The following is a 27,466-nucleotide window of genomic DNA, read 5'->3' on the forward strand; positions in this document are numbered from 1 at the left end:
CTGAAGCTGCTCAAGTTTTTATAGAAACATTGCTCTCTCTATCTCAAAATATAAAACACATTTAGTTTTATAGACTCCCATACACTATTTCAACTATTATTTCCATTTAGAAAAACAGTAAAAGGGCATATGACATAAGGGTCTTTTGCAAGGCAATCATTTCTCAAAAGTCAGAGGGAGATCCTCAGTTCTACGAGCTCATATCGAACCTGACACGGAACTGTATTGGGGTCACTTAACAGAATGTTAATTTTATCATTGAGATATCTTATGCTACTTTAATTTTCAAACAGGTGACTTTTAGTCTCTTCATTTCTTTTATGAAAAAGGGTAATTGTATTTTCAATGCAGTTTTCAGTCACATGAGTTTCTATTTTAATAGCCCAAGAAAAATAGTAGAATACTCGCCCCTCTCGCCCTCCTTGTAGAATTGTATTGAATAATTGTTGATGCAATATTGTGCCAGTACAAGAGGTATATATAAGAGCCAAGACGCACCTGACCTAGCCCTATTACAAACCGAGTAGGAGTCCTAATCCTATTAGAAGTTGTATTCTAACATCCCCCGTAGTGTCAACGCTATGCTCGACGACGTTGAGACTGAAACGAATGTCTTGAAATGGAGTAGTCGCCAGGCCTTTAGTAAAGATATCAGCGAACTGAGCAGAAGTAGGCACGTGGAGAACGCGAACTTGACCGAGAGCCACCTTCTCTCGAACAAAATGAATGTCGATCTCAATATGCTTGGTGCGACGGTGTTGAACCGGATTCCCTGACATGTAGACAACTGAAATATTATCACAGTAAACAATGGTAGCTTGCTCAATAGGATGGTGCAGCTCCGATAGCAACTGTCGCAACCAAACCGTTTCAGCGACCGCGTGAGGCACAACGCGGTACTCAGCTTCAGCAGACGAGCGGGAGACTGTAACATGCCTTTTTGAAGACCAAGAAACCAAATTGTTACCAAGAAAAACACAAAATCCGGATGTGGACCTACCAGTATCTGGACAACCAGCCCAGTCTGCATCAGAGTAAGCTGTCAAGGAGGTGGGAGAGGATTTGTTGATATGAAGACCTAAGTCTAGTGTGCCTTTGAGATATCGAAGAATACGTTTGACATGATTGTAGTGTGGAATACGAGGATCATGCATGTATAAACAAGCTTGTTGGACAGCAAAAGAAATTTCAGGACGAGTGAGAGTAAGATACTGAAGTGCACCGGTAAGACTGCGATAAAGAGAAGGATCAGAGAAAGGATCACCGTCGGCAGAGAGTTTGGAACCTGTATCAACAGGGGTACGAGAAGTTTGACAATCAAGCATACCAGCACGAGAAAGAAGATCCAGAGTGTACTGACGTTGAGACAAGAAAAGACCAGAGGAGTCACGGATAACAGCAATACCTAAGAAGTGGTGAAGAAGACCTAAATCTGTCATAGAGAATTCATGGAGAAGAAGAGAGATAATATGATCTAAAAATTGTTGTGAGGAAGCTGTGAGGATAATATCATCAACATATAAAAGAAGGTAAGCAGTGTTGTTGTTGTGATGAAAGGTGAAGAGTGAAGTGTCAGAACGGGAAGGGGTAAAACCAATGGTTTGAGCATAAGTAGAAAAACGTTGGAACCAGGCACGTGGTGCTTGTTTAAGACCATAAAGAGATTTTTGAAGAAGACAAACATGATTAGGATTGAAGAAATGTTCGAAGCCAAGAGGTTGTTGACAATAGACTGTTTCTTGAAGAGAGCCATGAAGGAAAGCATTTTTGACATCTAGTTGATGAATTGGCCAGGAAGAAGAGATGGCGATGCTAAGGACAGCGCGAATAGTGTTGGGCTTGACAACTAGAGAGAAAGTCTCATCATAATCGATGCCGTGTTGCTGAGAGTAACCATGACATACCCATCGAGCCTTATAACGTGCAAGACTCCCATCAGAATTAAATTTATGGCGAAAAACCCATTTGCCCGAAACAATATTTGTATTGGAAGGACAAGGAACTAACTGCCACGTGTTATTCTGCAAAAGGGCATCATATTCATCTTTCATATCTGCGGCCCAATTAGGATCTAGGAGAGCTGATTTGTAAGATGTGGGTAGAGAGGAAGGAGATAAAGATGCATGAAGATTGAGACGATCTTTTGCAGGTAAACGAAACCCGGACTTGGCACGTGTGCGCATGGTATGATCGTTAGTAGGAGCTGGAACGGGAATAGCATGAGCAGGAGGGGTGGGGGAAGATGTGGTGGACGCGTCCGGCGCAGCGGAGGAAGCGGATGCGGGGGATGGTGGTGAAGACTGCGGCTGCAGGAGGTCTGCCGCGTCAGAGTGTAATGTGTTTTCCTCTGCCGGGACAGAGGTGATGACAGAAGTGGTGGCGGCAGGATCTGCTACTGTGGCTGGTTTCGCTGGATTGGTCGGCGGGTGAAAGAAGGGAAGATGATTGCGACAAGAGGGACTAGTGGACGGCACGGGTGAGTTGGAATCTAATTCGTGACGCTCGGAAAAGGGAAAAATGTTTTCAGCAAATGTTACATGACGAGACACATGAACACGACCACTAACAAGATCTAGACAACGATAACCCTTGTGCTCGTCAGAAAAACCAAGATGGACACACGGGATAGAGCGCGGGGAAAGTTTGTTAGGAGAAGTGGAGTAGGAGTTTGGAAAATAAAGACAACCGAAGACGCGAATGTCGGAGTAATTTGGATGAGAGAGAAATAAAGAGAAGTAAGGAGTAGTTTGTGGGTTAACTTTAGACGGACTAATATTGAGTAAATATGTGGCCGTGTGGAGTGCCTCTGCCCAGAACATCGACGACATAGAAGATTGAATAAGCAGAGTGCGAATAATTTCATTAAGAGTACGAAGAGAACGCTCGGCTTTGCCGTTATGAGAGGAGGTATAAGGACATGAGAAACGTAAGAGAATTCCATATTGTAGAAAGCAATTTCGATTTTTAAAGTTGTCAAATTCATGACCATTATCACATTGTATGAATCTTATAGGGAGGAAAAAGTGGACCGAGACATAGCGCTGAAAGTTAAGGAATATATTATGAACGTCGGATTTGTTTCGTAAAGGAAAAGTCCAAACATAATGAGTAAAATCATCAAGAACGAGATAATACTTAAAACCAGATACACTTTCTATTGGTGATGTCCAGAGATCACAATGAAGTAATTCAAAAGGAAAAGTACTAGAGGATTGAGAGGAACTAAAGGGAAGGCGAACATGTTTGCCCAATTGACATGACTGACACATAGAAGAATTATGAGAATCTCTATTACAAGGTATTGAAAATTCACTAAGAAGTGTGGATAACATATTTTTATTGGGATGGCCGAGACGTTGGTGCCACAGATTAACAGAGGCCACCATAGATGTTGGAGGAGCAGCGACCGGAGCACCATGGAGGGAATATAAATCACCGGAGCTATTGAATCGAGCGATCTCGGCCTTGGTCGGGTAGTCCTTCACAGACAAACCAAAGGGGTCAAACTCAACAGAAACATGATTATCAGTGGTGATTTGGCGAATAGAAATCAGATTTTTAATAAGAGCAGGAGCTACAAGAACATCACGAAGAAGCAAAGGCTTGGTTGGGGAGTGGATTTGAGCCTGACGGACACAGTAAATAGGAATAGAGGATCCATCACCGAGAGTAATGGAGGGAGAAGGCGAAGGTGTGCAAGAAGAAAGCAAATTACTGGATGCATACATATGACGAGAGGCACCAGAATCGAAAATCCAATCCGTACCTGAGTTCCCTTGTGCAGCAAAGTTGTTCATGGCTTGTGGAAAAGCAGCTTGGTCCCAGCTCGGGGTCGAAGTAGAGGCCGGTGTAGTCATGGGAGCTTGCGGGTGTGGTGGTGTCGGCAGTAGGGCCGGCATCGGCGTATAGGGAGAGGCACCATCATTGTACTACTGCATGTAGGGGGACGATGGAGCGCCATATGATGCATAAGGACTGGTGTTGTAGATCGGTGGCGCGTAGGCGGGAGCAGCGTGGTACGCGGCCGTCGGCTGTCGGGGCGCGAGGACAGGCGCGCTGGTGTGAGGGCGAGCACCGGGCCGCCAACCACCGGTATAGGCAGGCGGGGCACCATATGGCGTAGGGGCGGACTAGGGCATAGGCCACGCCTGGACTAGCCCTGTCTATGGATCAGGAGATGGGTGCCATCCGGGCGGCGGTGGTGGTGCAGTTGATGAAGCCGGGGGCGGTGGTGGTGCAGTTGGTGGAGCCGGGGGCAGAGCAGGAGCGGGCGCCGTGCGGAACTGCGGCGGCCTAGGGTTTTTGCCCCGGTAGTTGGGACTTGGACGCCAGCCGGATGGTTGAGGAGGTGTTGTTGGTGGAGGTGGCGGTGGCGGCGTCGACGCAGGCGGGCGAGGAGAAGCAGTGAAGACCTGAGGACGGGAGTCCTTCGTAGTTAGGGCACGATTGGCCCATTGGAGCATCGAGCGAACCTCGGCGAAGGAGGCCTGCTTCTCGAACCGCTCGCTGAGGCCGATGAGGAGGACGTTGATGAGCTGGCGATCGTTGATCGGACCACCAAGTTCGCGGAGTTCATCCGCGATCGCCTTGAGGCGTTGGCAGTAGACACCGACTGGTGAATCACCTTGCACCGTATTCCGAAGCTCGGTGTGGAGATTGTTGGCGCGAGCGTCGACGTTGTCCTGGAAGAGCTGACGAAGGGCCGCCCATTGATCGGCGGCGGAGGCACCGTCACAGTGGACGAGATTGAAGATCTCTGTGGAGACTCGCTTGTAGATCCATTGAATAATGCCGATATCATCCTTGACCCATTGCGGATCATGAAGTTGAGGAAGAGAGTCGTCGGCAACATGAGAGCGGAGATTACATCGCCCAAGGTGGACGTCGAAGAGGTGATGCCAATGGTAGTAGTTGTGAGCAGCAAGGTCTAGGGTTATGGGATGTAGGGGCTAATATCGGAGATGGTGTCGGTGAAGGAGATGGAAGGGGGTATTGGTGGGGGTAAAGCTAGAGTGGAGGTAGAGGCGGAGGAGGCCGTGGCCGCGGCGACGATGGCGGCGCGCCGCTCGAAGTAGCCGGGCGGCGGCGGCAGTGTCGGGGCTGGCGGGTTAGCCATACCCTAGGATCGAAAGTCTGATACCATGTAGAATTGTATTGAATAATTGTTGATGCAATATTGTGACAGTACAAGAGGTATATATAAGAGTCAAGCCGCACCTGACCTAGCCCTATTACAAATGGAGTAGGAATCCTAATCCTATTACAAGTTGTATTCTTACACTCCTCACTGTAGAGACTAGGGCTGGACACGAGCCGAGCCGAGCCGAGCTTGATCCGAGCCTGGCTTTGGCTCGCTCTAGAGCGGCTCGGCTCGGCTCGGCTCGCTCAGCCAACGAGCCTACTTCAACCGGCTCGGCTCGCTTTGGCTATGGCTCGGCTCAGACCGAGCCGGCTCGTAAGCCAGTTTCTCCCAAAACCATTTAATAGTACAGACCTCTGTATATAGTGCATATACTTGATTTTTTGCGGCAATTAAACCTATATTTTGGAAAACAAACAGTTTATAGTACTAAAAATGAACAATCCAGCAGTCTATTGTTTTAAGAAATGGTCATAGTAATGAAAAATAATGTTCTTATATGAATTCTTCTACAAAAATTCTAACAATGGAACACATATGAGAGAAAGAATTGGGCATCATTTCTATTGAATTTTGGACATCACTTCAATTGAACTTTACACAGGAAAACATCAAATATTGACAGCCAAACAAGGAAATTTTGCATAGCATAACACTTACCACTTTGACATAAAACTAAGAAAATGTTGACAGCCAAACAATGACTAGTGAAAACCACATAATACAAAGTTCATAGTTCATCACAAGTTCACAACAACATTGTTGAAAGTGCATGGTTCATCACAACATCATTCAAGGTCCATAGTTCACCACAACAGCGCACATAATTCGAAGTTCATCACAACAAAAGAAATGGCACGAGATGATCACGTTGACCTCAACAATCCACATGAGAAGATCATGTAGACATCCATCTTCAAAATAGCAAGAGCAACACCCACATGGCGAATATCTACATGTAACACAGATTTGTAAACTTGATATTCTCAATATGTCAAGATAGGAAAACTGAGACATGTAAAACATTAGTTACCAATTGCTGTCACCCCCCACATCAACAATCTTGGGCAACTTGATATTCTCAACATCGTCCTCCTCATCTTCATCCCTCTCCTAATTATTTGTAAGTTAGCCACATACAAGAAATAGACAGAAATCATAGAAGAAAAAGATAGGAATCATACCACCACATTGAAGTCCTTGTGAGAACCTTTGATATAACTAGCACCGCACACCAAGGCTTCCACCATTTCTGGTTTCAAAGAACTCCTGTAGTCATCTAAAACCACACAAGTAGACATATCTAAGTTCAAGCATAGGATGACAAGTTGACAAGCTAACATCCAATGTAACAAGTAGACATACCTAAAACTCTTCCACCCGTGCTGAAAGTTGATTCCGAAGACACGGAGGTAGCCGGGACAGTCAAGAACCTCTTTGCCATCATTGCCAATACGGGGTATCTAGGTGCATTCACCCTCCACCAATCAAGAAGATTGAACATAGGATCCATTGCCTCATTCAAGTCATCTAGATAGTTTCTAAGCTCACTTTTTGATGGTGTTGATGAAGTGGCTGATAAGAAGGACTGAAACTCACAATCCATAAGTGGCATCGAGGTACTTGTGTTGCAATTGTTCTTGGCTGATGATCCACTAGCTCTTTCTTCAACTTGCTTTTTTTTCGCAACAAACTTCTCATACAATGTGTCCAACTCTCCACGCACAATATTCTTCTCGGTATTTGCTTTCCCCACAGCATACATTTGGTGATAGCCCCACTCAATATACCTCATCTTGTACCTTGGGTCCAAGATGGTAGCAAGCACCATGACATTGTTCGGCTCATCCCAATACTTGTCAAATTTATCCATCATTGCATCACCCATTTTGTTGTAGCATTCATCATCATGAGACATGGCTTTTCTCAAAGCAATCTTGATGCTCACAATATGAGGGTAGAATATGTTGGAGGTGGGATATAATTGCCCTGAAAACCGCCGACCTCGACCTCGACCTTGAAGGAGCTTGACCTCTTCGCTTCTTGGCACTCTTTCGTTGCACTTTTCTTGCTTCATCCTCACCCGAACTAAGAAGTACGATTTCTTGCTCTTGAGGCGTAGGACCAAGGCCTAGACCATCCTCGGACATGTCATCACCTTCGAAGGCTTCTTCTTCACTATCCACAAACCCATCTGAATCTGATTTGTCACCAACCCCAGGCGGCACCTCAAACAAAGTATCTTTCTCTTCCTCGTCCTCCTCCTCATCCTCTTCCACCTCTTCATGATCCTCCTCCGCTTGCTTATCATGCTCCATTGCCTACCACACAAAAAGAATACACATGAGCTTGGACACACATATATTTGACTTATGGATAGCAAAAACAGCACACACATGAGCTTGGACACACATATATTTGACTTTTGGATAGCAAAAACAGCGACACACATGAGCTTGCACAAACATATATTTGATATTTAGATACCAAAAAGAGCACACACATGAGCTTGGAAAAACATATATTTGACATTTGGATACCAAAAACAGCACACACATGAGCTTGCACAAACATATATTTGACATTTGGGTACCAAAAACAGCACATATGAGCTTGGGCACACATAAATTTGACTTTCAAAAAGCAAAAACAGCACATACACAAGCTTGCACAAATATATATTTTGCACGTACATACCTGCGAAGATGTAGCCTCCCTCTCATAGTAGTTTGCGGAGCCGGAGGCAACGGCGATTCCGGCACGCACGCCAGCGCCGGTGGGGCCAGGGAGACGTCGAGGCGGAGGTTTCTTTTTTACCCTATACAACAACTCAGCGATTGGGACATTGCTGGAATCATTTGTCAGCTTCCTCGGCAGCCGTGTAGTAGCTGCTGCATTGCCCTTCCCATTCCCCTTCTGCATCCCCGAGACCGGCAACTTTCTCTTCATAATGGAGTCCAACGTCCTCTCTTTCTCCTTCTCCTTCCCACTCGCCTTCCCCTTTTGCTTGTCCATTGTTGCGACGATAGGCGTCTGCACACATCAGCAAACAACAACGGTCAATCATCAACAACAGTAAACTAATTAGACATGGAGTCTATGTAATTTTCCAGCAAGTAGATTTTTTTTCAAGCTGCTATGCTACAGCAAGTAGATCATCAACTAGTTCATCAACAACAGAAAACTAATTACACATGGAATCAATGAAAATTTTGATCTATTCATCCATTCTGCCCTACAAGTCCATCCATCCATCCGTTGCTGCTACATGAGTATTTAACCAAAAACTACCACATTTCACGGACATGTGACAGAAAACTACCACTTTACGTTTTTGTGCGGAAAACTACCAAATTTGTCCTAAACCGTGGCAAAAAACTACCAACTCGCGTAAGCGCTCGTTTCGCCCGCGCTAACCCCGAATCTGACCGGTTGGGCCCACGAATCAGTTGCCACGCAGGCAACGGACGGCCGCCGCGCGTTGACGGCCGTTAACGGCCCGTCCGCCTGTCGGAACGGCGGCTGTCGGTCGGGTGCGGGTCAATATCTGCCGTTCCCCTCTCGCTTCACTCTCTCCCTCCTCTCCCTCTCTCTGAACTAGGTGGCGGCTGCCATGTCGTCGTTGATTCCGGAGGGTGGCGGCGCTGGCGGCGGCGACGCTGGCGGCGTTGACACAAGTTTGGACGCGCCTCCACTGATGGCCAGCGGCTCAGTCGATAATTGGTTGGGGAGCACCAGTTTCTCAACGCAGGCTGGCTCGCAGCAGCCGGAGGCACCGCTCTCCCAGTCATCGCCAATTGGTTGCAGGTATGCAAGTATCATCTGCTGGGCCGTTGGTTAGCTGCTTCAATCTGGCAGATTAGTAAGATGTGTTTGTTTTTGTTAGTTGGACATGTGTAGTAAACTGTATTGCAGTTGTAGCTCAGTCAATTTCAATTTAATTCATGAGCACTTATTTGTGCAGTTTGGCTGACCAGAAGTGGGATATATGGTTTCATTTAGAAGGAAGAAACCCTGTGAAAAGGGGTATATTTGAGTCAGATATTTCTTTGCTTACTCTACAATCACTCATTGCTAGTGAAGGGTATGGGGACAGTGATTACATGTACTATGTGAAGGAGGAGGAAATTGGATCTGAAAGAGTAAAGTATTTAGGTAATGAAGCTAGTGTTCATGAAATGTTGGAGTATTTTCATCATGTCAAGGTTGTGAACATAAGGGTTGTGAGAGATGTTGAACCTGGAATTAGTACACAGGCTAATGAGAATTACATGAACACTCAAGAGAGCTGCTGTGTGAAAATGGTTGTGGAGCAATCTGAGCTTCAGAATCAGATAGATGATAGAAAGGCTCAGCTTGAGAGGAGCAGGATTCAAAGAGAGGCAGATTTGAACCACTTTGAAGGAGACACTGAAGTGTCTGAATTTTGTTCTGAGCATTTAGTTCATTCAGATGGGAGTGCTGAAGCTGTTCAACAAATGGAAATAGAGTGTGCCTCTGAAGAGGATACAACATTGCAAACTACTGCTATTGTGAAACATGTGAAGAATCCTGGTCCAACTAGCAGATGTCACAATGAGGTAGAGATAAAACGTTTTGAAGATTGGTTTCCTGAAGCAGATGAGTTTTGTTTTGCTGGTGATGCAGGCATAAGTGATGAGGAAGAAGAAGAAGAAGTTGAACTACCATACCTCATGAAGAAGCCAAAGACAAAGAGTAGTAAGAAAAAGATGAAGGAAAGGCTATATTTTGACCCCTCAATTCCCAATTCACATTTACTCTTGTGCAAGAGCTTGTGTTTTGATAGTGTTTACCAGTTCAGAGAAGCATTAAGAGATTTTCATATAAGGACTTTGAGGTCTTTTCACTACCACAGGAACACTCCAACAAGAATTATTGTTTGGTGTTCACAGAGAGAGCATGGATGTGAATTTTACATGTGTGCCTCCAGGATAGCTCATGAAAGAACATTTTGCATTAAGAAGTGTAACATGGAGCACACTTGTCCAGCATCAGCAGAGAACACAAAGGTTACTACTAAGTGGCTTTCCAAAGCAATTGAGCCTTCCCTTAGAGCAGATCCTAGAGCACCTGTGGATTCTCTTATTAAAAACAGCAAAGTCAAGTTTTCAGTTGATGTATCAAAGAGTGTGGCCTATAGGGCAAGGAGGAAGGCTATTAAGGTTGTACAAGGTGACCAGAAGGAGCAGTACTACAGACTGAGGGACTACCTACAAGCAGTTCTTGACACAAACCCTGGTAGCAGGTGTGTAGTTACAACATTTGAGGACCCAGAAAACCCTGCCCCAACTCCTAGATTTAAGTACATGTTCTACTGCTTGCATGCATCAAAGCAAGGATTTCTTAATGGTTGCAGGCCCTTTATAGGTAAATATATAATTGCATTTTGTTCAAAATATCTTGTTGTACATTTATGGTAGCTAATTTGGGTATGGATGCAGGGCTTGATGGTTGCTTCATCAAGCTAACTACTGGACAGCAAATTCTTGCAGCCACAGGAAGAGATGGCAACAACAACATCTACCCCATAGCCTTTGGTGTGGTTGATAAGGAAGATTCAGAGAGTTGGACATGGTTCCTAACCCAGCTAAGATGTTGCATTGGAAGTGGTAGCAAATTTGGAACCTACACCATTATGTCTGACAGGCAAAAGGTATGCACCCTATCTTAGCCAGTAGTTCAGATATATATTGTTATTAGTAGCTTTATTTCTTTTTGTTCATGACCATGGTTATTAATTTACAATCAGGGTCTTCTTAAGGCTATAAATGAGGTGTTCCCTGATTCCCCTCAGAGATACTGCCTCAGGCACATATATGCAAATTTTCAGTCAGCTGGTTTCAGAGGAGCAGAACTAAAGAAGCTAGTAGATCAGGCTAGCTACTCATTCACCAAACATGGCCATGAATTAGCAATGGCAGAGCTTAAAGCAGAGTGTGAGGATGCCTGGAAGTGGCTTAAAAAAATTCCAAAGGAGACTTGGTGTAGGTCTGCAATGGATTACAATTGCAAAACTGATCTTGTTGTGAACAACCTTAGTGAGGTTTTCAACAAAATGATCCTTGATGTTAGGGCCAAACCAATTAGGACTATGTTTGAAGGAATTAGGACTAAGCAGATGATCAAAAGGCGGAAGACTAGGGAAAAACAGAGAACAACAGGTGGATGATCACACCCAACTATTCAGAGAAACTAGAGGAGAATAAGAAATATGCAAAATTTTGTGAGGCACATAGGGCTGGTCCTGACATCTGGCAAGTGTCTAGTGCTGAAAATCAGTATTGTGTGAACATAGCTACTAAATCATGTGACTGCAGGAGGTGGGACATGACAGGTGTGACATGTAGTCATGCAATAGCAGCAATGAGCAAACTTCACATGCACCCAGAGGACTATGTGCATGAATTTTTCAAAAAACCACTATATATTGAAGCATACAAAGACATAGTGTACCCTGTCCCTGGTCCTGAATTCTGGCCTGACACCCATACTCAGGATATTGAGCCCCCAGTGTTCAAAGAAAAAGCAGGCAAGAAACAGACAGCTAGGAGAAAGGGCCAGTTTGAGGTGCCTGCACCAAAGGACACAAGCAGGATGGGAACAATTACATGCAGCAATTGTGGTCTACAAGGCCACAGATATACAAACTGTGGGAAAGCTCTAAAACCTAGTCTTGAGATGAGAAAGAACTTACATCAGGTCATTCAAAAATGATGCATTCTTTGTTTAATTATTTTAGTTCTGGTCTATTTACTAACTAATTTAATTTTGTCATGCAGGAGAATAGAGAAATTTTTAGGGGTTCCTCTAGTGCTACACATCCACCTCCACAACCACCACCTCAACAGCAAACTGCACAGATGCCAGCATCATCTGCTCCACCTCCTAAAGCAATGAGGAACAGAAAAACAGCAGCAAATAAGAGAGGTTCAACATCAACAGTTTCAGCAGGAGCAGCCAGGTCTTCACCAGCACCTGCAACAGGATCAGCATCAACAAGAGCTCCAAGAGGATCAGCATCAACAAGAACATTCAATGCACCAAGAACATCCACTGGAGAACCAGGGATATTGGCAGGCAAGAGGAAGAGGAAACCTCCTAGCAAGTTTGCATCCTATTTCAATGCTAGTGGAAACTATTGAACTCTGTGTCTAAGTTTGTGTTCTGCTACCTAGTTTGAGTGTATGGTACTAAGTTTGTGTTCTGCTACTAAATGTGTGTTGTGCTACTAGCCTGCTTAAATTCAGACATGTGAACTTGTGAACAATGTTGAATGTATGGTTTAGGTGCATTTTGAAATTGTTTTAACTTGTTTTATTTGTTTTACATTGCCATTTAAACAGTTCAGAAGTTACATTGCCATTTACTGCCAAATTCATTTTAGAAAAAAAAAATCTGCACAAAAAAAGTCTGTCCTGGGGCTCGAACCCAGGACCAATTGGTTGTAACCATGCGTTCAATACCAATGGGCTAGTGCTTGTGATTTGTTTGACTAGCATCGGCCAAACTTATTATATGTTGTTAGCCGGCAGCGTTGAGTAACACCAGACGTTTCAGATTCTACGGCTTTAATACGTGTCCACCCACCACTCTCTCTGCCCACTCGCCGCTCGCACCGCCCACTCCACTTCCCCCTCTCTCCTGTCGAAATCGCCGCCGACAACCACCCCCACCGCCGTCGCCATGGACTGGCAGCTCGCCATCGAAGCTCTCGCCGGCAACAACCAGGAGATGCGCGCGCAGTACAGGGAGATCGCGCGCTAGTTCCCAAGTCTTGAGATGATGAGGAACCACGCCCACGGCCTGGTTAAGGTGATGACAGCTGCTGAAAAGCAGCGCGCCTTCCCTGCCGGCCGCACCATCCCGCCGGCGACCATTCTGCTGTGGGCGATGCGCGAGGTGCAGCGCTCCCCCGACCCCAAGCAGCGCGCCCGATGGTGGATGTACCGCTCATCCACCACGCCGCCGGCCGCCGCGGACCACGTCACCGACGCGTCCTCGCTCTCCCAGCCCCAATCAACAACGCCTACTGGGAGAGGCGCAATCCATGGGTCCTTGGGCCCTCTAACGACTTTGACGGCGAGTCCAGTGACGATGATGAGGACGAGCCCTCTGACGACTCTGACGACGAGGTGGATGAGGTCGTCGTCGTCTCCGACGACGAGCCTGGAGTGCAGCTGCTGGCTCCCGTCCTCGACGCCGTGACTATCTATATATGTTACTTGTTACTTGCTACTTACTACATATGTTAAGTTATTTGTCAGACTATCTAAGCTAATTGCTATATATGTTACTTGCTACTTCCAACTATGTCACTACTGTCAGTTATCCACACATGATATATGCAGAGTAAAACAGCCTCATCATAGATAAAACATTCTTACTTACTTAACTTAGCATAGTCATTACATCATAGATAACACCAACTAGTTCTTAAACCATAACAGTACCTCCCTCCCTCATACCATTCTAAAAGCACATGAAACTTTCCCAAAATATACACCTAAGTACCTATCATGCATGACATTCCAAGGCCAGCTATATATATAGGCCTACTAATTACTTAACCCACACACCAACCACTTCACTCATTCATAATTGCCTTGATCCTCTCCAGTTTATCTTTGCTGGCATGCCCAGCCTTGAGCAGATCAGCAATCAGATACTCCAGCTTCTTCTTCTCTTGCCTTAGTAGGTCCCTCTCCCCCTCCACTTCCTTCATGGCCTTCCTCATGTTCTGAATGATATCTGCTTGGCTTTGAAGAATGCACCTTTGCTCCTTGGCAAGCTTCATCTTCTCCATACTTAACTCAATCTTTGCCTGATCCTCAAGTTGTTTCTTCTTCTCATTTAGTTCATTGATTGCCTGACTGGTATAGCCCATGTCATGAGACATCTTGCCATCTTGATAGTCAAATAGCTTGGATACATCTTCCACCAACTGGCTGTAGTTGTTTGACAGGAAATCAATTTCCTTCTGTAGCTTGGCCACCTCTTTCTCATGAGCTTGTTTGTCATTCACCCTTCCCAAGTTCTGCTCATGGTACATGTCCCAAATCCTGGTTAGGCACCTTTGTAGAATCTCTGGCCAAGGACCATCCACCCACTCCACAACCCCACAGTTCACACCTACATCCTACAGAAGCAATTATTTTATAATTAAGCACAAAGCACTAGTAACAATCTTAGTACAGATAACTAAAGTTATAAAGTCATTTCATTTAACTGAAACCCTTTGTTTACATCAATATGCTCTCTGAATTATGCAAAGATAATTCTTTCACAGTAAGCACACATCACCTGACTTAGCATCAGAGATAAATTCAGTTAACAGCTATATTTAGCAGTAGATATAAATTCATTTAACTCTGTTCTTTTTCAGTTAACAGCTATATTCAGAAAACACCTAACTAATACATTCAGTTCACAGTACACTAAAGATCTCTGCATATGTATGGCACTTTCAAGTTTCAGTTGTAAACTACAGCACACATCTCTGCACATCACACATCTCTGCACCACATGCTGCACCACACATCTCCAGCAGCAAAACACATCACACATCTCCACCAGCAAAACAAGTTAGCGTTCCAGATTAAATACCTGCTGCACAGGACAACCCAGGAATCGCCTCCCAGTCAAAGCACCTTCAAAAGCCACCATCTTCTTCGGCCTCTGATGATGCATCATGCACGTCGGCTCAGATTCAGTGTAAGAACCACAAAAAGTTGGTTCCACCACACTGTCAGGGGTTTCCTGCAAAAGAAACTTCGAATCAAACCGAAAGCAAATTGGAATCTCCAATTTGGATGAACTAACCCTAACCCTAACTCTGTTCCACCATTATGCACTTACAAAGAGCTGAGGATCCATTGAAACCATGTTGATGTCCTCGTCCGAGCTCTCCTCGTCATTCCAGGATGGCATCCTCAACTTCTACCGGCAGCAATGGCCGCGGCGGCGATGGCGATAGGCTGACCTAGCTAACAACACCAGGGAGAGGGAGAGGATGAGGACGAGTGAGAGCGAGGAGGAAGAGACTGAGCGAGTGGCTGAGCTCGCTCTCACTTATTGGACCACCGACAGCCGCCGTTCCGACAGGCGGACGGGCCGTTAACGGCCGTCAACGCGCGGCGGCCGTCCGTTGCCTGCGTGGCAACTGATTCGTGGGCCCAACCGGTCAGATTCGGGGTTAGCGCGGGCGAAACGAGCGCTTACGCGAGTTGGTAGTTTTTTGCCACGGTTTAGGACAAATTTGGTAGTTTTCCGCACAAAAATGTAAACTGATAGTTTTCTGTCACAAGTCCGTGAAATGTGGTAGTTTTTGGTTAAATACTCCTGCTACATCTAGCCGTACAGACTACAATACATCTACCTGACTACGTCCATCGATCCATCGATCCATCCATCCACCAGATGTGTACTAGTGCAGACACCTACGGCTAGGGTTTGGGAAGTTCGAACTACATGACTACATCCATCGATCCATCCATCCATTGATCCATCACATGCGTACTAAGTTCAGAGAGCTGCTGCTAGGGATTGGGATTTGGGAAGGAAGGAAGTACATGCTCCGGCTCGTCACGTTCCACGAGAAACCAGGGGAGGCGCGTCCGTCTACGTCCGGTGTGGTGAGGAACGGTCGCGCCGCCCGTCGCCGTCGGTGCCAAGTTGGCGAGGAAGCGCGGCGTCGCTCGTCGCCGTCGATCCAGATTTGCGTGGCGAGAGAGAGGCGAGGCGGCGCAGAGCAGAGAAAGGGAGAGACGAGAGACTGGCTGTGGTTGCTCGTGCCCTAATGCGCTAGCTATTGTGATCGATGGTGGAATTGGGCTGGGCCGCAAGCGAGCCACCGAGCTGGACCGGCCGAAACTCGGCTCGGCTCGGTCGCGAAATGAGCCTGTTTGCAGACCTCGGCCCGCTCGATAATCCTATCGAGCCGAGCTGTAACGGGCCGAGCTGGAGCGAGCTTCGGGCCGAGCCGAAAAGCCCGCTCGTACGTCCAGTCCTAGTAGAGACTACATTGTCCATCGCAAAAGGACGTGGCAAGAAATTGGTAAGCATTAGTGAAGTCATGCAAGTCCTTCACATTTGATTGGAGGAGCTCACCGTAATCGGTTCTAATGAATAGTGGCTTTTTAATGCCACGCCCACACCTGCATCAGAACCAAACGCCCATAGAAAGGATGAGAGGAAAAATCGACCTTAAGTACAAATACCATGTGTAATTCGTCGTTGTTCTAAAAGAAAGTGCAATTCGTTAGTCTTGTCCGCCCAAGCTTTTTCTTTAGCTCGGCCTCTGATAGGCTACGAAAACCACCCGAGAAAACCCACCGCGAGAGATGGGGTAAAAATTTCATTGATTTTGTATGTGTTGTGTGTACGATTCTTGTTGCTGGCTTAAAATAAATTAGCGCAATTAGGGCGAGGAGTGGCTCAAATCATTCGATCACAAAATTATTAGGGCGAGGAGTACCAAAATAGTTATTTAATTTTGGATACACTCGGCTCAACGAATTCGATCAGTGGTTATTCATCACAACCACATGGCCATCAGTCGCACCTCTGCTCTCCTTCCTACCTCCCCGACTCATCTTCGACTACTCTAGCAAGCCGCACGCGTCCTCCCCATGGAGCGCCATGACCTGAAACCCTTTCCCGCCAGTCATGGCTCCGGCAGCCGCCGTCGTCCCTCCACGGGAACTCGTCCCCGTCGTCAAGGTCCGACGGAGGGTAGCAACAAGTGTAGGGCAAAGATCCTGCCCTTCCAGCGCCCCACCGCCCTCTGCTTGGTGGTCGCCATGGACGTCGGGCCTCCGTTCTCCCGGGGCTGCCCGTGGTGGTCCTCCAGCAGAGCTCGGTCGACACCGAGCAGGGGGGCCGGTCAGCTACGGGAGAGAGACTAGGGATTTGAGAAAAATAAAGGGCTCGGTTCTTTTTGTAAAAAGTGAGAGAGGGATTCGATACTCGACTTCTGAGCCCATGCTTAGCTGCACCCACGCTGACGGACAAAAATAAAAAATAAACACTAGAAAAATTCCAAAAACAATTTGTGTCGTAGATAATTTTATGCGTGAGGCCCGCTTCAATTTTCAAATCATTTGGACATCGGAGCTGCACTCGGCAAAAAAGACAAATTCGAGGTCTGTAAAAAAGGTTACTATTCACGTACTGTTCTGACCTGATTTGTCTTTTTTGCTGAGAGCTGCTCAGATGTTCAGATGATATGAAATATGGATCGGACCTCACGCAATAAATTTTCCACAATGCAATTTTTTTTAGAATTTTTTATGATTTTTTTCTAACCGGATGCACATGAGCCTGGGCTTCTATAAAAAGACAGGGACTATAATGATAGCCCAAAAACATGACAAAAGCAAAAAAAAAAAAAATCTACATCGCATGTCTACTTAGCACAAAGTACCCGTAAAATCCAATTTGATGAATTTGGGGGCAAAATGTGGAAAGAATCTTTAATTTAGGTATAAAAATGTGACTGGATCTCGATTTGAGGGCAATTTCTGTCACTAGCGTTAATTTTGGGGGTAAAAAAATGAAATTAACTCTTAAACCAAAGGATCTCTAGCTTAATTTTTTTTCTAAGATAAAGTTGAAGGAGCAGTAACTAGGTGTGCATAATCCCTTATTCCCCTCCAAATACGACTCTAACATGCATCAACTTAGTTTCTTTCCAATAAAATAGAGTAAATAGCATAAAACTATCACTTTTCGTCCTATGGTTTCAAAAAACTACCATAAATTTGTTTGTGACCGATAACTACCAGAATCGGCGTCGGCTGTTTCAAAAAACCCAAAACATCCGTGGCTAAGGAATTAAACCGGTTTATGACAGGTCGGGCCCGCACCTAAACGAACCGTTTGTTTGACCGTTCGTTTGACCGCTAACTTACATGTGGGTCCTACACGTAAGTTTTGTAAAAAAGCAATCAGGTCCCTACAAGTTTTCTGAAAAAGCAATCAGGTCCCTGTGAGTTTTCTGAAAAAGCAATCGGGTCCCCGAGGCAAGGCAACGCTGTCTCCTCCGGCCGGCAAGCCGCGCCGGAGCTCGAGGAGCTCGCCGGCCAACAGCAGCGCCGTCCCCGCTGCTCTGCTGTACGCGCCGGAGCTCGAGGAGCTCACCGGCCAATAGCAGCGCCGTCCCCGCTGCTCTGCTGTACGCGGCGGAGCTCGCCGGCCAACAGCCCTGCCGAAGGAGCTCGCCGGCCAGCAGCCCCGCCGTGAGGATCTCGCCGGGAGCAGTTGTGGCGTCGCCGCGGAGCACCCTTCCGTCGCCCCGCCGTCGTCCAATGCGTGCGGGGTGGCCGTCGTCGTGAAGGGGCGCGCCGGGGAGAAGCTCGTCGGCGACGAGGCTTGCCGGATCTCGCCGCCTCAAGGCCGCCGAGGCACGGCGTGGAGGTGGCGCAGGAGAGGCATGGCGAGGCGGCGGCCACGGGCGAGGCACGTCGGGGCGGCCGCCGCAGGCAAGGCACGTCGGGGCGGCGGCTGCAGGCAAGGCACGGCGGGACCCGACCGCTGCGGCACCCGTCGCCGGCAGCCCCTGCCTTCATGCCCTCTGGAGGTGAGCTCGCTGGTGGCGGCGTGGCGGCCGCTAGGTGGAGGCGGAGCTCCAGTGGGGTGGGAAAGGAGGCGAGGTGGACGGCGGCTGGGAGCTGGCTGGAGGGACCCGATTGCTTTTCATTTTTTTGGCAGGGACCTGATTGATTTTATGCCACGTCAGTTAACAGTCAAACGAACGGTCAAACAAACGGTTCGTTTAGGTGCGGGCCCGACCTGTCATAAACCAGTTTAATTCCTTAGCCACGGATGTTTTGGGTTTTTTGAAACAGCCGACGCCGATTCTGGTAGTTATCAGTCACAAACAAATTTATGGTAGTTTTTTGAAACCATAGGACGAAAAGTGGTAGTTTTATGCTATTTACTCAATAAAATAATTCTATTAGCACTAAGAACTAGACACAGTACCAATTGTATGGTGCCTTTTCTTCTGTTTGCGTATGCGCGTGGAGTCACGTCTTAAGTACTCCCTCCGTCTCATAATATAAGAATATTTTTGACACTAGTGTAGTGTCAAAAACGCTCTTATATTATGGGACGGAGGGAGTAGATCATGGATCAAACTGGATTTCAGGGAAACAAAACTTTTATTTGTGTTTGTTGGTAGCTCTAGTGTTGCTCCTTCCGCAAATAAGAAAACATAAGAGATGCTCTAGTGCACCAAAATTTCTGGTCTACCTAATCAATCCATCTGTACATGCGTTGCAGGTATGTCCAAGCGCCACAGGACGTATTCCCTCCGTCCTTCACAGACTGTACTTCCAACTTTGTTAGGTGGTTAAACTATCTCAAAGTTTGATCGAGTTTGTGCAAAAGTACATCAATGTTTGTGAAATTAAATAGGTATATGATGAAAATATATCTTATCATCTAATGCTACTAATTTGATGGTATAAATATTGATGTATTATTATATCTTAACAAAGTTGGAAGTACACTCTTTAAAGGATGAAGGGAGTATGCGAAAAGGTGGAGAGGTCCAGTTTCTGACCGAGCTGAGGTACCTGGCCTTCATGGCCGATCTGGACCATGATGTTGGCCGAACCGCTAGCGTCGCAATCAACGACCACCCGTTTCTTCGCTCGTAGCAGCCCAGCCTGCCATGGGCAAACTTGACCATAGTCGAGCTCACGACCCACGAGCCAGGTGCTCACCACCCTCGCACTTTGCAATGATAATTTCGCAGCTAAATCCTATTTGGCGCCTTTAGCGCCCGCTACAGTTGTTTCTACTAAGGTTTCGAACCGTGACGGGCCATTTCCGAGCGCGATGCGACAACCACCAGGCCAGTTCAGTTGGTGTGATTACATACGTGTTTTCTTTCTTTTCTTCTTTTTTTTTCTTTTTTCCAATTCGTGAAACTTTTCTTTCTTCATGAGTTTTTCCTTTGCAAAATCGATGGAGTTTTTCTCGAATTTGACGAGTTTGTGAAAGATTCGATGAACTTTTATCAAATTTGATGAACTTTTATCAAATTCGATGAACTTATTTTGAAATTCGGTGATTTTTTTTCAAAACCAATGAACTTTTTACAAATTTGATGAACCTTTTTGAAAACCGGTGAACCTTTTTCATATTCGGTGAACTTTTTTCCTAATCCGATGTACTTTTTTCAAATCCGATGATCTTTTTTTAAATTCGATCAAATTTTTCAATTTTTTTGTTCAGAATTGAACTTTTTTTTAGAATTGATGAACTTTGTCAAATTCGTGAAATGTTTTTTGCATTAGTAATTTTTCAGATCCATGTGCTTTCAGTTTTGTGAATGAAGGGATGAACATAAAAAAAACGAACGAACGAAACGTGCACGAAGGAAGGGAAGGAGCGAGCGATGGAGAACGGAAAGTGTTTTCTCGTCTATTTGCGCCAAGGAGCGGCTTGATGGGGCGTTGGCTGAAGCCCGTGCTTGTGCTGCGCGTGGTGACCCCAGCACCCCGGCGAACACTGACCCTAGTCATAGAGAGACCAAGGATAGTGTTGCGCCTCCTCTGGAGACTGTGGTGGAGACTCCCTCGGCAGTCCCTCTCCTGGTGAGGGAGCTGCATGGGCGTCCTCCCACTCGTCTCAACCCCACTGAACACCGATTAGAGGTGTGTGGGTCTACCTCCAGGTCCACTTCCCTCGGACCGGAGTCCTCCGCTGCCCCCCTATGAGGGGGCGGCGTGGCCGTCCGGTGAAGGCATCCCCCCGACCCGCGATTGACGGGCGGGCTAGCTCGGCCCCACTTGCGGGGCCTAGGAACTCCACCGAGGTTATTAAATGAAGCTTCTATGTTGGAACATCAGGGGATTCGGCTTCACTGGCCGGAGGCGTCAGCTCATCGAGTATTTGCGCCAGGAGGAGATTGACATTGTGGGCTTGCAAGAGACGATTCACCAAGACTTTAGTATGCATGAGCTCCAGGGGCTGTCCCGCCACCAGTTTGCCTGGCAGTGGTTGCCTTCTACGGGGCAGTCTGGCGGCATTTTCCTTGGAGTCCGGGAGGATGTTTTCTCGGTTGAGGATATGGACCGAGGGGAATTCTTCCTGAGCATGTCCGTTACTGACCGACGAGTCCACTTCAGCTGGGAGGTGATTTTTGTCTATGGTCCTGCGGATCATGCTCGCTCTGCTGGCTTCCTCGCCGAGCCTAAAAATAAGGTGGAGAGGTGCACCACGCCGGTGGTGGTGGCCGGTGACTTCAACCTCATTAGCTGGGCTTCTGATAAAAGCTCACCTAATGTTGATCGGGTCCGCATGCGTCTATTTAACGACTGCATTGCGGACCTTGCACTCCGTGAGATAGCCCGCCTAGGGGCTAGGTTCACGTGGATGAATAAGCAGGCGGACCCCATCCGGAGTGTCTTGGATCGGGTTTTTGTGTCGGCTCAGTGGGAGGTGATGTTCCCACTGTCTTCTCTCAAGGCGGTCACTCGGATTGGCTCCGATCATACCCCTATGCTGTTGTCGTCGGGAGACGAGGCCCCCCTAGGACTCGTCGCTTCCGCTTCGAGACGTTTTGGCTGGAGCAACCGGGTTTCTTTGAGATGGTTCGCGACCGCTGGCTAGAGGCGGTTGCGTCCTCGCCCCGTGTGTTTTGTGCTGTGGATGTCTGGCATCACTGTGCGAAATTGTCTCGTCAGGCCATGAAGGGCTGGGGGCGAACCTTGGTGCTGATCTCCGGGCCCGTAAAGGGGCCTTGCTGGATCAGATTAAGGTTTTGGATGACCTTGATGATGGGCAGGGCTTGTGTCCTGACGGCTGGCTTAGGAGATACGCCCTCGAGTCCTCGCTCATGGACATTTATAAGAGTGAGGAGCTCTTCTGGCAGCGTCGAGGGGGCCAGAACTGGCTCCTTAAGGGGGATGCGAACACTGCCTACTTCCAGGCGATTGCTAATGGTCGCAGGCGGAAATGTGCCATCCCTTTCCTTTGGGACGGGGATGTTCTTCTGGAAAGCCTAGAGGACATCTCCACCCATATTTACTCCTTCTATAAGGAGCTATTCTCGGCTGAGCCACGCGGAGGCGTCTCTCTCTGCGCTGACTTCTGGCCGCTTGCTGACCAGGTCTCCGATGCGGAGAATGCGGATCTTACTCTCCCAGTCTTCCCTGAGGAGGTGGGTCGAGCGATTGCCTCTATGAAGGCTTGCTCGGCCCCGGGACCGGATGGTCTCCCGGTAGTCTTTTTTCAGAAATTTTGGGAGATCTTACGCCCGGTCATTATGCCCATGTTTCATGAGTTCTATTTAGGAACCTTGGACATGGCTAGGATTAACTATGGTGTCATATCCATGATCCCCAAAGTAGTTGGGGCGACTGATATTTGGCACTTCCGCCCCATCACGGTTATCAACATGTTGGAGCGAATCTTTGCGAAGGTTTGCGCAACTTGCTTATCCCCGGTGGCGGAAAGGATTGCCCACCCCTCCAGTCCGCGTTCCTGAAGGGCCGGCGGATCCATTACGGTATCCTCGCCCTTCACGAGATCGTCCACGAGGTGGCGTCGAAGAGGCTTACGGGGGTCTTCCTCAAATTGGACTTTCAGAAGGCGTATGACCAGCTGGATTGGTCCTTTTTGAGGTTGGTGATGGAACGGCGCGACTTTGACGAGAGGTGGTGTTCCTGGATCATGCAACTGGTTAGAGGGACAAGTGTATCCGCACTATTGCTAGGGACAAGTGTATATGAGGGTCTGCTGGCAGCAACTTTGCTTTTTCGCCAAGTGTTGTCATTACTTTAGCACTTTTGGGATCCCAATTTCTGGAATCCTTAATTACTACCACCAGAAAGGAAATGTGACCACAGCTCTCCTTTTTTCAATCTTATTTTCAATTTTTATTTTCAGAATAAAAGGGTAGAATTCGGACACTATATAAGGAAGCCTAATTCGACTACACTTCGCTTGGCTTCACCCCAAGCCCACACACCATTCTCCGATAGAAGGTCGGTTTACATTTAAGATTTTTCATACAAATTTTGAGAAAACACTTATTAAATCGAAGGAGTGACATTACCAAGGTTATAGATAGACATAGGAGGGGAGAAGGAGAGGCATGTGTACGTTCTGAAAAGACACCAGATACTTGGATAACAAATTTGTACGAAGGCCAATATGATGTTGCATCATACATTCGTGAACGACCTATATTTGGTACTTCAGAATACAACAAAACAGAATCCAACTGAATGTAGAGAAAAATAGAACCCACCTGCTGCTGGCCGTCACATGCAAACTGTGCATAAACCAAGATGTGGTGGGCAGCATAAGTAAGAAAATAAAAACCTTTATTTTGCATAACCATGTATCGAAATCCAAGCGCAACAAAGGCAAATGTCATGTCTCTTACATCTTGATCGAATAAGCTTCTCGCAAGAACAACCGTAATAAGGACCAAAAAGGAATCAACTAAAAGTAGAATATATAACAATGGAGCAACGGCCAAACTTGAAAGGTTACAACTGTTGTCCAGTGGAACAGCCTTTGCCAAACAAAGCAAAACACTCAGAACAATTTTGTTAAAGACAAATAGAAGTGTATACAATTATATACAAAATCCAATCAAGACGAGCTGTAACTCCATGTTCCAGAACAACTATATAAGGAATATATAAAGGAGCTAATTATATGATGCAAGTAAACCAAAATATTTTTAGTTACTATGACAATAACAAAAGCTTGTCCGGTTGTTATTTTCGACTGATTTTGCATATCACTACTCTTATGCTTATGTTTCTTCACATCATCGTGTCACATTGGTTATATTCAACAGTCAGGTCCACTAGCTAGCTGGTGGTTTTCATGATTTAAGGTGTGTGATTTACGTGCAAAACAGTGGAGAATTATCCTTACAGTAACAAAACACTATTATGCTCACTAAGTTTAAAATAATTTATTCTGTAGATGTGATATATCCAGGTTAATTTTATTTGCAAACCTCGAAAATAACATTCTGATTTGCACATTAATACATGTCACGATGAAGAAGAAAAAAACCTTTGATGACCATGCCACATGAATTGCATAATTCCTCCATTCAATGTTTTATCATTCCAAAACATAAGAATTTTGTTGTATGACATGTACCAGTAGAATAACATGTCTAGCAGGAATTATCCTATTAATAATGTCGATTTGATAAATCTGGAAGGCTATGAAACTTTGTTCTAGCTAGTTGATCATTAAGCACCAAGTTTAGCACGAGGCGACTGATACCTACCAAAACAAAGTATTAAACTGCAGAGAAAGGCAAACCTGGCATATCCACGTGAGTTTAGATGATGTACTCCCTCTGTAAAGAATTATAAGAGCGTTTACATCAATAAAGTTGTGATCTAAATGCTCTTACATTTCTTTACGTAGGGAGTATATCTTAGTGTGGAAACTTTAACCCCTTTGGTTAATACTGTGTGTCTGAATTAATGTGAGAAGCACACATGGTCCTGAATCTGGAAATAAAACATGGAGACCTATCATCATAAATTTCTTAAAAGAAAATTGATTGTAACAGTATTTTTATACACGCCAAATACCATGCCCTGCCATTCTTTAAGAATCATTTTATATACTGGAAAACTGTATCTGATGCAAACATGAATATTTTGGGGTGGGGTCAACCTATTTTGCTACAATGAAGTTATCCAAACTTACAATGCCTTTTCCCTACATCATTTAATGGAATAAAACATAGTGTGCCACATGTTCACTCGCACCAGGCAGTGCAAATGGTAAAAAAGTTGAACCGGACAAATATGTGTATAAAATAGTGGTTGAGACAAGCTGCACCTGCTATTGGAAAAGCAACAAAATCGTGGCTCACACTGCAAAAGATTGCCTCAGAGTACAAAAGCTCTTCGTGCTTGATTTTCACCCACTGGGTTATGCCCTTGTAACATGATTCTGCATAAGCAGTACCAGCAGTACAATTTGTCAGAAAAAAGATTTTGAACGGCAAAAGTGCAGCTCGGAATTTCTAACTACAGGAAATCTCCATCCCAAAGTAAATAGAAAGGTATACTATGTTTTCCTTTCTACTCTTGATTCGACGCTTAGTGTGCATTCTAGCATCAAGAGGGCAAATCGTTGTGGGTGGGTAGGCAGAAGTTGAATATATCTATACCTACTATTAAAGGGAATAGGTATTCTTGATTTGGTTTCGCTTTGTTTCGTCCCGTTTAGGTGATTTTTTTTGGGTTTCGTGTACGTTCGTTATCCCGCCTCCTTACTTGCCCAGTTTAAACCAATTGGAAACCGACTCAACCAACTAGGAAAGCAACGAGACAACGATCTCCGGAAGCCCATCTAGCGGTAGCAGGCCAACCTTTGTTTCTGGGCTAACAGTAGCAGCCTAGCCTGGCCTTTTTTTCTAACGAGCTAGCGGGTAGCAGCCCTGTCGATGGATTGAAGGCAGCCAGGCCAGCACACATACGTACGTAATCAGTTTTAGCTAAATCCGTTGCCTGAAAAGAACTAAATAGTTCCGCCATGCTTTCTTACATTAAATCGTGTCAGTTTATATACAGCATTAACTTGCTCGGTAGGAGTAACCAGCAAGCTGATTTGAGAATCATTAACCAGATGATTAAGGCATGGAGGTAGAAAGCAATCAAATCTATGGGCCCCGGTTGTGACCAAATTTATCTGTATTCATGATATGCGTGCATGTTGCACATGAAGAAATTAAGTCTACATTCGGTCCGGTGGTGGACTAATTAAACTGGATTCACGACATGCATGCATATGATGCACAAGAAGGAATTAACTTAGAATGCCCCGGTACTGGTCTAATTAGGGGCTATGGGATTTATGAGATGCATAATTAAAATATTAAAAGCAAGAATTGCATGTCATGATCAATTGGACATTGTGAGAGGGAGTTAAATCTGAATTCCAAGGAAAGACGAGAGATGAAATCTCCTAGATTTTAATGGAAGGAAAAATAGTGCATAGAGAGATTAAATACGGATTGGGCTAAGGGCACTTTGAACACATTATATTTACTTATTTAGATTTAGATACTCCCTCCTTTTTCCCTTTAAAGCGAGTAGCAGCTTCTTTAACGAACACCTTCAAAAGCTGTTTCTCACCAAATTTAATTACATGTTAATTTTTTTCTCCCGTTGCAACACACGGGCATTTGTGCTAGTAATTACAATGCAAGCCAATTACTTTATGAGATATATAGCAACCCACTGTGTCTTCAACTCTTTACAGTAACACAAGATTTCAATTCCACTTCATCTACAAAATAGGACAACTCAAGTTTTGTGCAATTTGCATGATCACAATAAGAAGCAGACCTGAGTGTTTTTTATGAAGCAGTGTCTTGGCAATCTTAGGATCAGCACAACCTATACATGAACTTCAGTGCTATAAGTATTCAGTACTATAGGTAAAAAGACAAACATCAAACCATAAGCCCTGTATGCCGCCGCCACTTGCCAGAGCTCCACCAGCGACCTCCTCCGGCTACCTGCTCCTCGCACGGTCCCGCCGCCTCCTGTCGTCCGTTGCCACCAGCCGATCTCCTGCTATCTGTTGCGCCACCAGCCGGTGTCCCGCTCATCCGTTGCCACTCGCTGGCCCCTGCCATGGGAGAGGAGAAGCTGGGGGCACGGTGCAGCAGTAAGGGCAATGCAAAGGCACAAACAATGTGAGTTAGTTTGAATAAAAACACGCAGCAAGCTGCAGAAGTCTTTCATAACTTCATATCAGCAGCGGATCATTTAGTAGGTGTGTGTGTGTTCCAGTTCTGAAAGTAAAATATGATTTACTCAGGAGAGTGCACTTTTAATTTGCAAAAAGATTTTAGAGTAGAATTAAATGAAAAAAAGAAGATGAATTAGTGGACATGAATGGATGCGTAACGTACCTGGGAGCAGAGGATGACCGCTCCATGGCTCAGGAATAGCGTCAAGCGGCTGGTGAGGTACTTCCAGCTCGGCGCCTCCGCTGCTACTCCTCTCCTCCAGTGCAGCGACCGCGCCGGAAGGCCGCCATAGTGGAAGTGACCCGCCGGCCGTCGCCCACGGCGTACGTCCCTGAACAGCCCCACGCCCACGCATCTGTTGACATGTGCCTCTCCTGATTCCTCCAGCTTTTGCACCAGCCACTGCATGGTCGATGTCACACCTAGATCCGAAGAAGAGTGTGTTCGTCGTCCTATTCGTGTGGGGAGGTCGCGGCCGACACCGCGCCGGTGGAGATCGTTGGCGGCATATCACATGGGGGTCGGTGACGCGTGAAGAGGAGGAT

General features: G+C 46.1%; 3 protein-coding genes across 3 annotated transcripts; 1 reads left to right on the forward strand and 2 right to left on the reverse strand.

The window, feature by feature from the left end:
• Positions 1-7,047: 7,047 nt before the first annotated feature.
• On the reverse strand, positions 7,048-8,171 carry LOC120968735 (uncharacterized). The gene is made up of 2 exons (XM_040395703.3): positions 7,838-8,171; positions 7,048-7,461 (listed from the first exon to the last, which is right to left on the reverse strand). The coding sequence occupies exons 1-2, from the start codon at positions 8,153-8,155 to the stop codon at positions 7,048-7,050; spliced, it is 732 nt and encodes a 243-aa protein (XP_040251637.2). The 5' UTR covers positions 8,156-8,171.
• A 5,422-nt stretch (positions 8,172-13,593) lies between these two features.
• Positions 13,594-15,433, reverse strand: LOC109765647 (uncharacterized). The gene is made up of 3 exons (XM_020324430.3): positions 15,017-15,433; positions 14,765-14,917; positions 13,594-14,297 (listed from the first exon to the last, which is right to left on the reverse strand). Exons 1-3 carry the CDS (start codon positions 15,086-15,088, stop codon positions 13,746-13,748), a joined length of 777 nt encoding a protein of 258 aa, XP_020180019.1. The 5' UTR covers positions 15,089-15,433; the 3' UTR covers positions 13,594-13,745.
• Positions 15,434-20,992: 5,559 nt separating this feature from the next.
• LOC141026599 (uncharacterized) lies at positions 20,993-27,213 on the forward strand. The gene is made up of 3 exons (XM_073503411.1): positions 20,993-21,509; positions 21,856-22,331; positions 27,094-27,213. The coding sequence occupies exons 1-3, from the start codon at positions 20,993-20,995 to the stop codon at positions 27,211-27,213; spliced, it is 1,113 nt and encodes a 370-aa protein (XP_073359512.1).
• The last annotated feature ends 253 nt before the right edge of the window (positions 27,214-27,466 follow it).

Source organism: Aegilops tauschii, chromosome 1 (assembly GCF_002575655.3).
Source record: "Aegilops tauschii subsp. strangulata cultivar AL8/78 chromosome 1, Aet v6.0, whole genome shotgun sequence".
In the NCBI taxonomy this organism is placed as follows: domain Eukaryota; kingdom Viridiplantae; phylum Streptophyta; class Magnoliopsida; order Poales; family Poaceae; genus Aegilops; species Aegilops tauschii.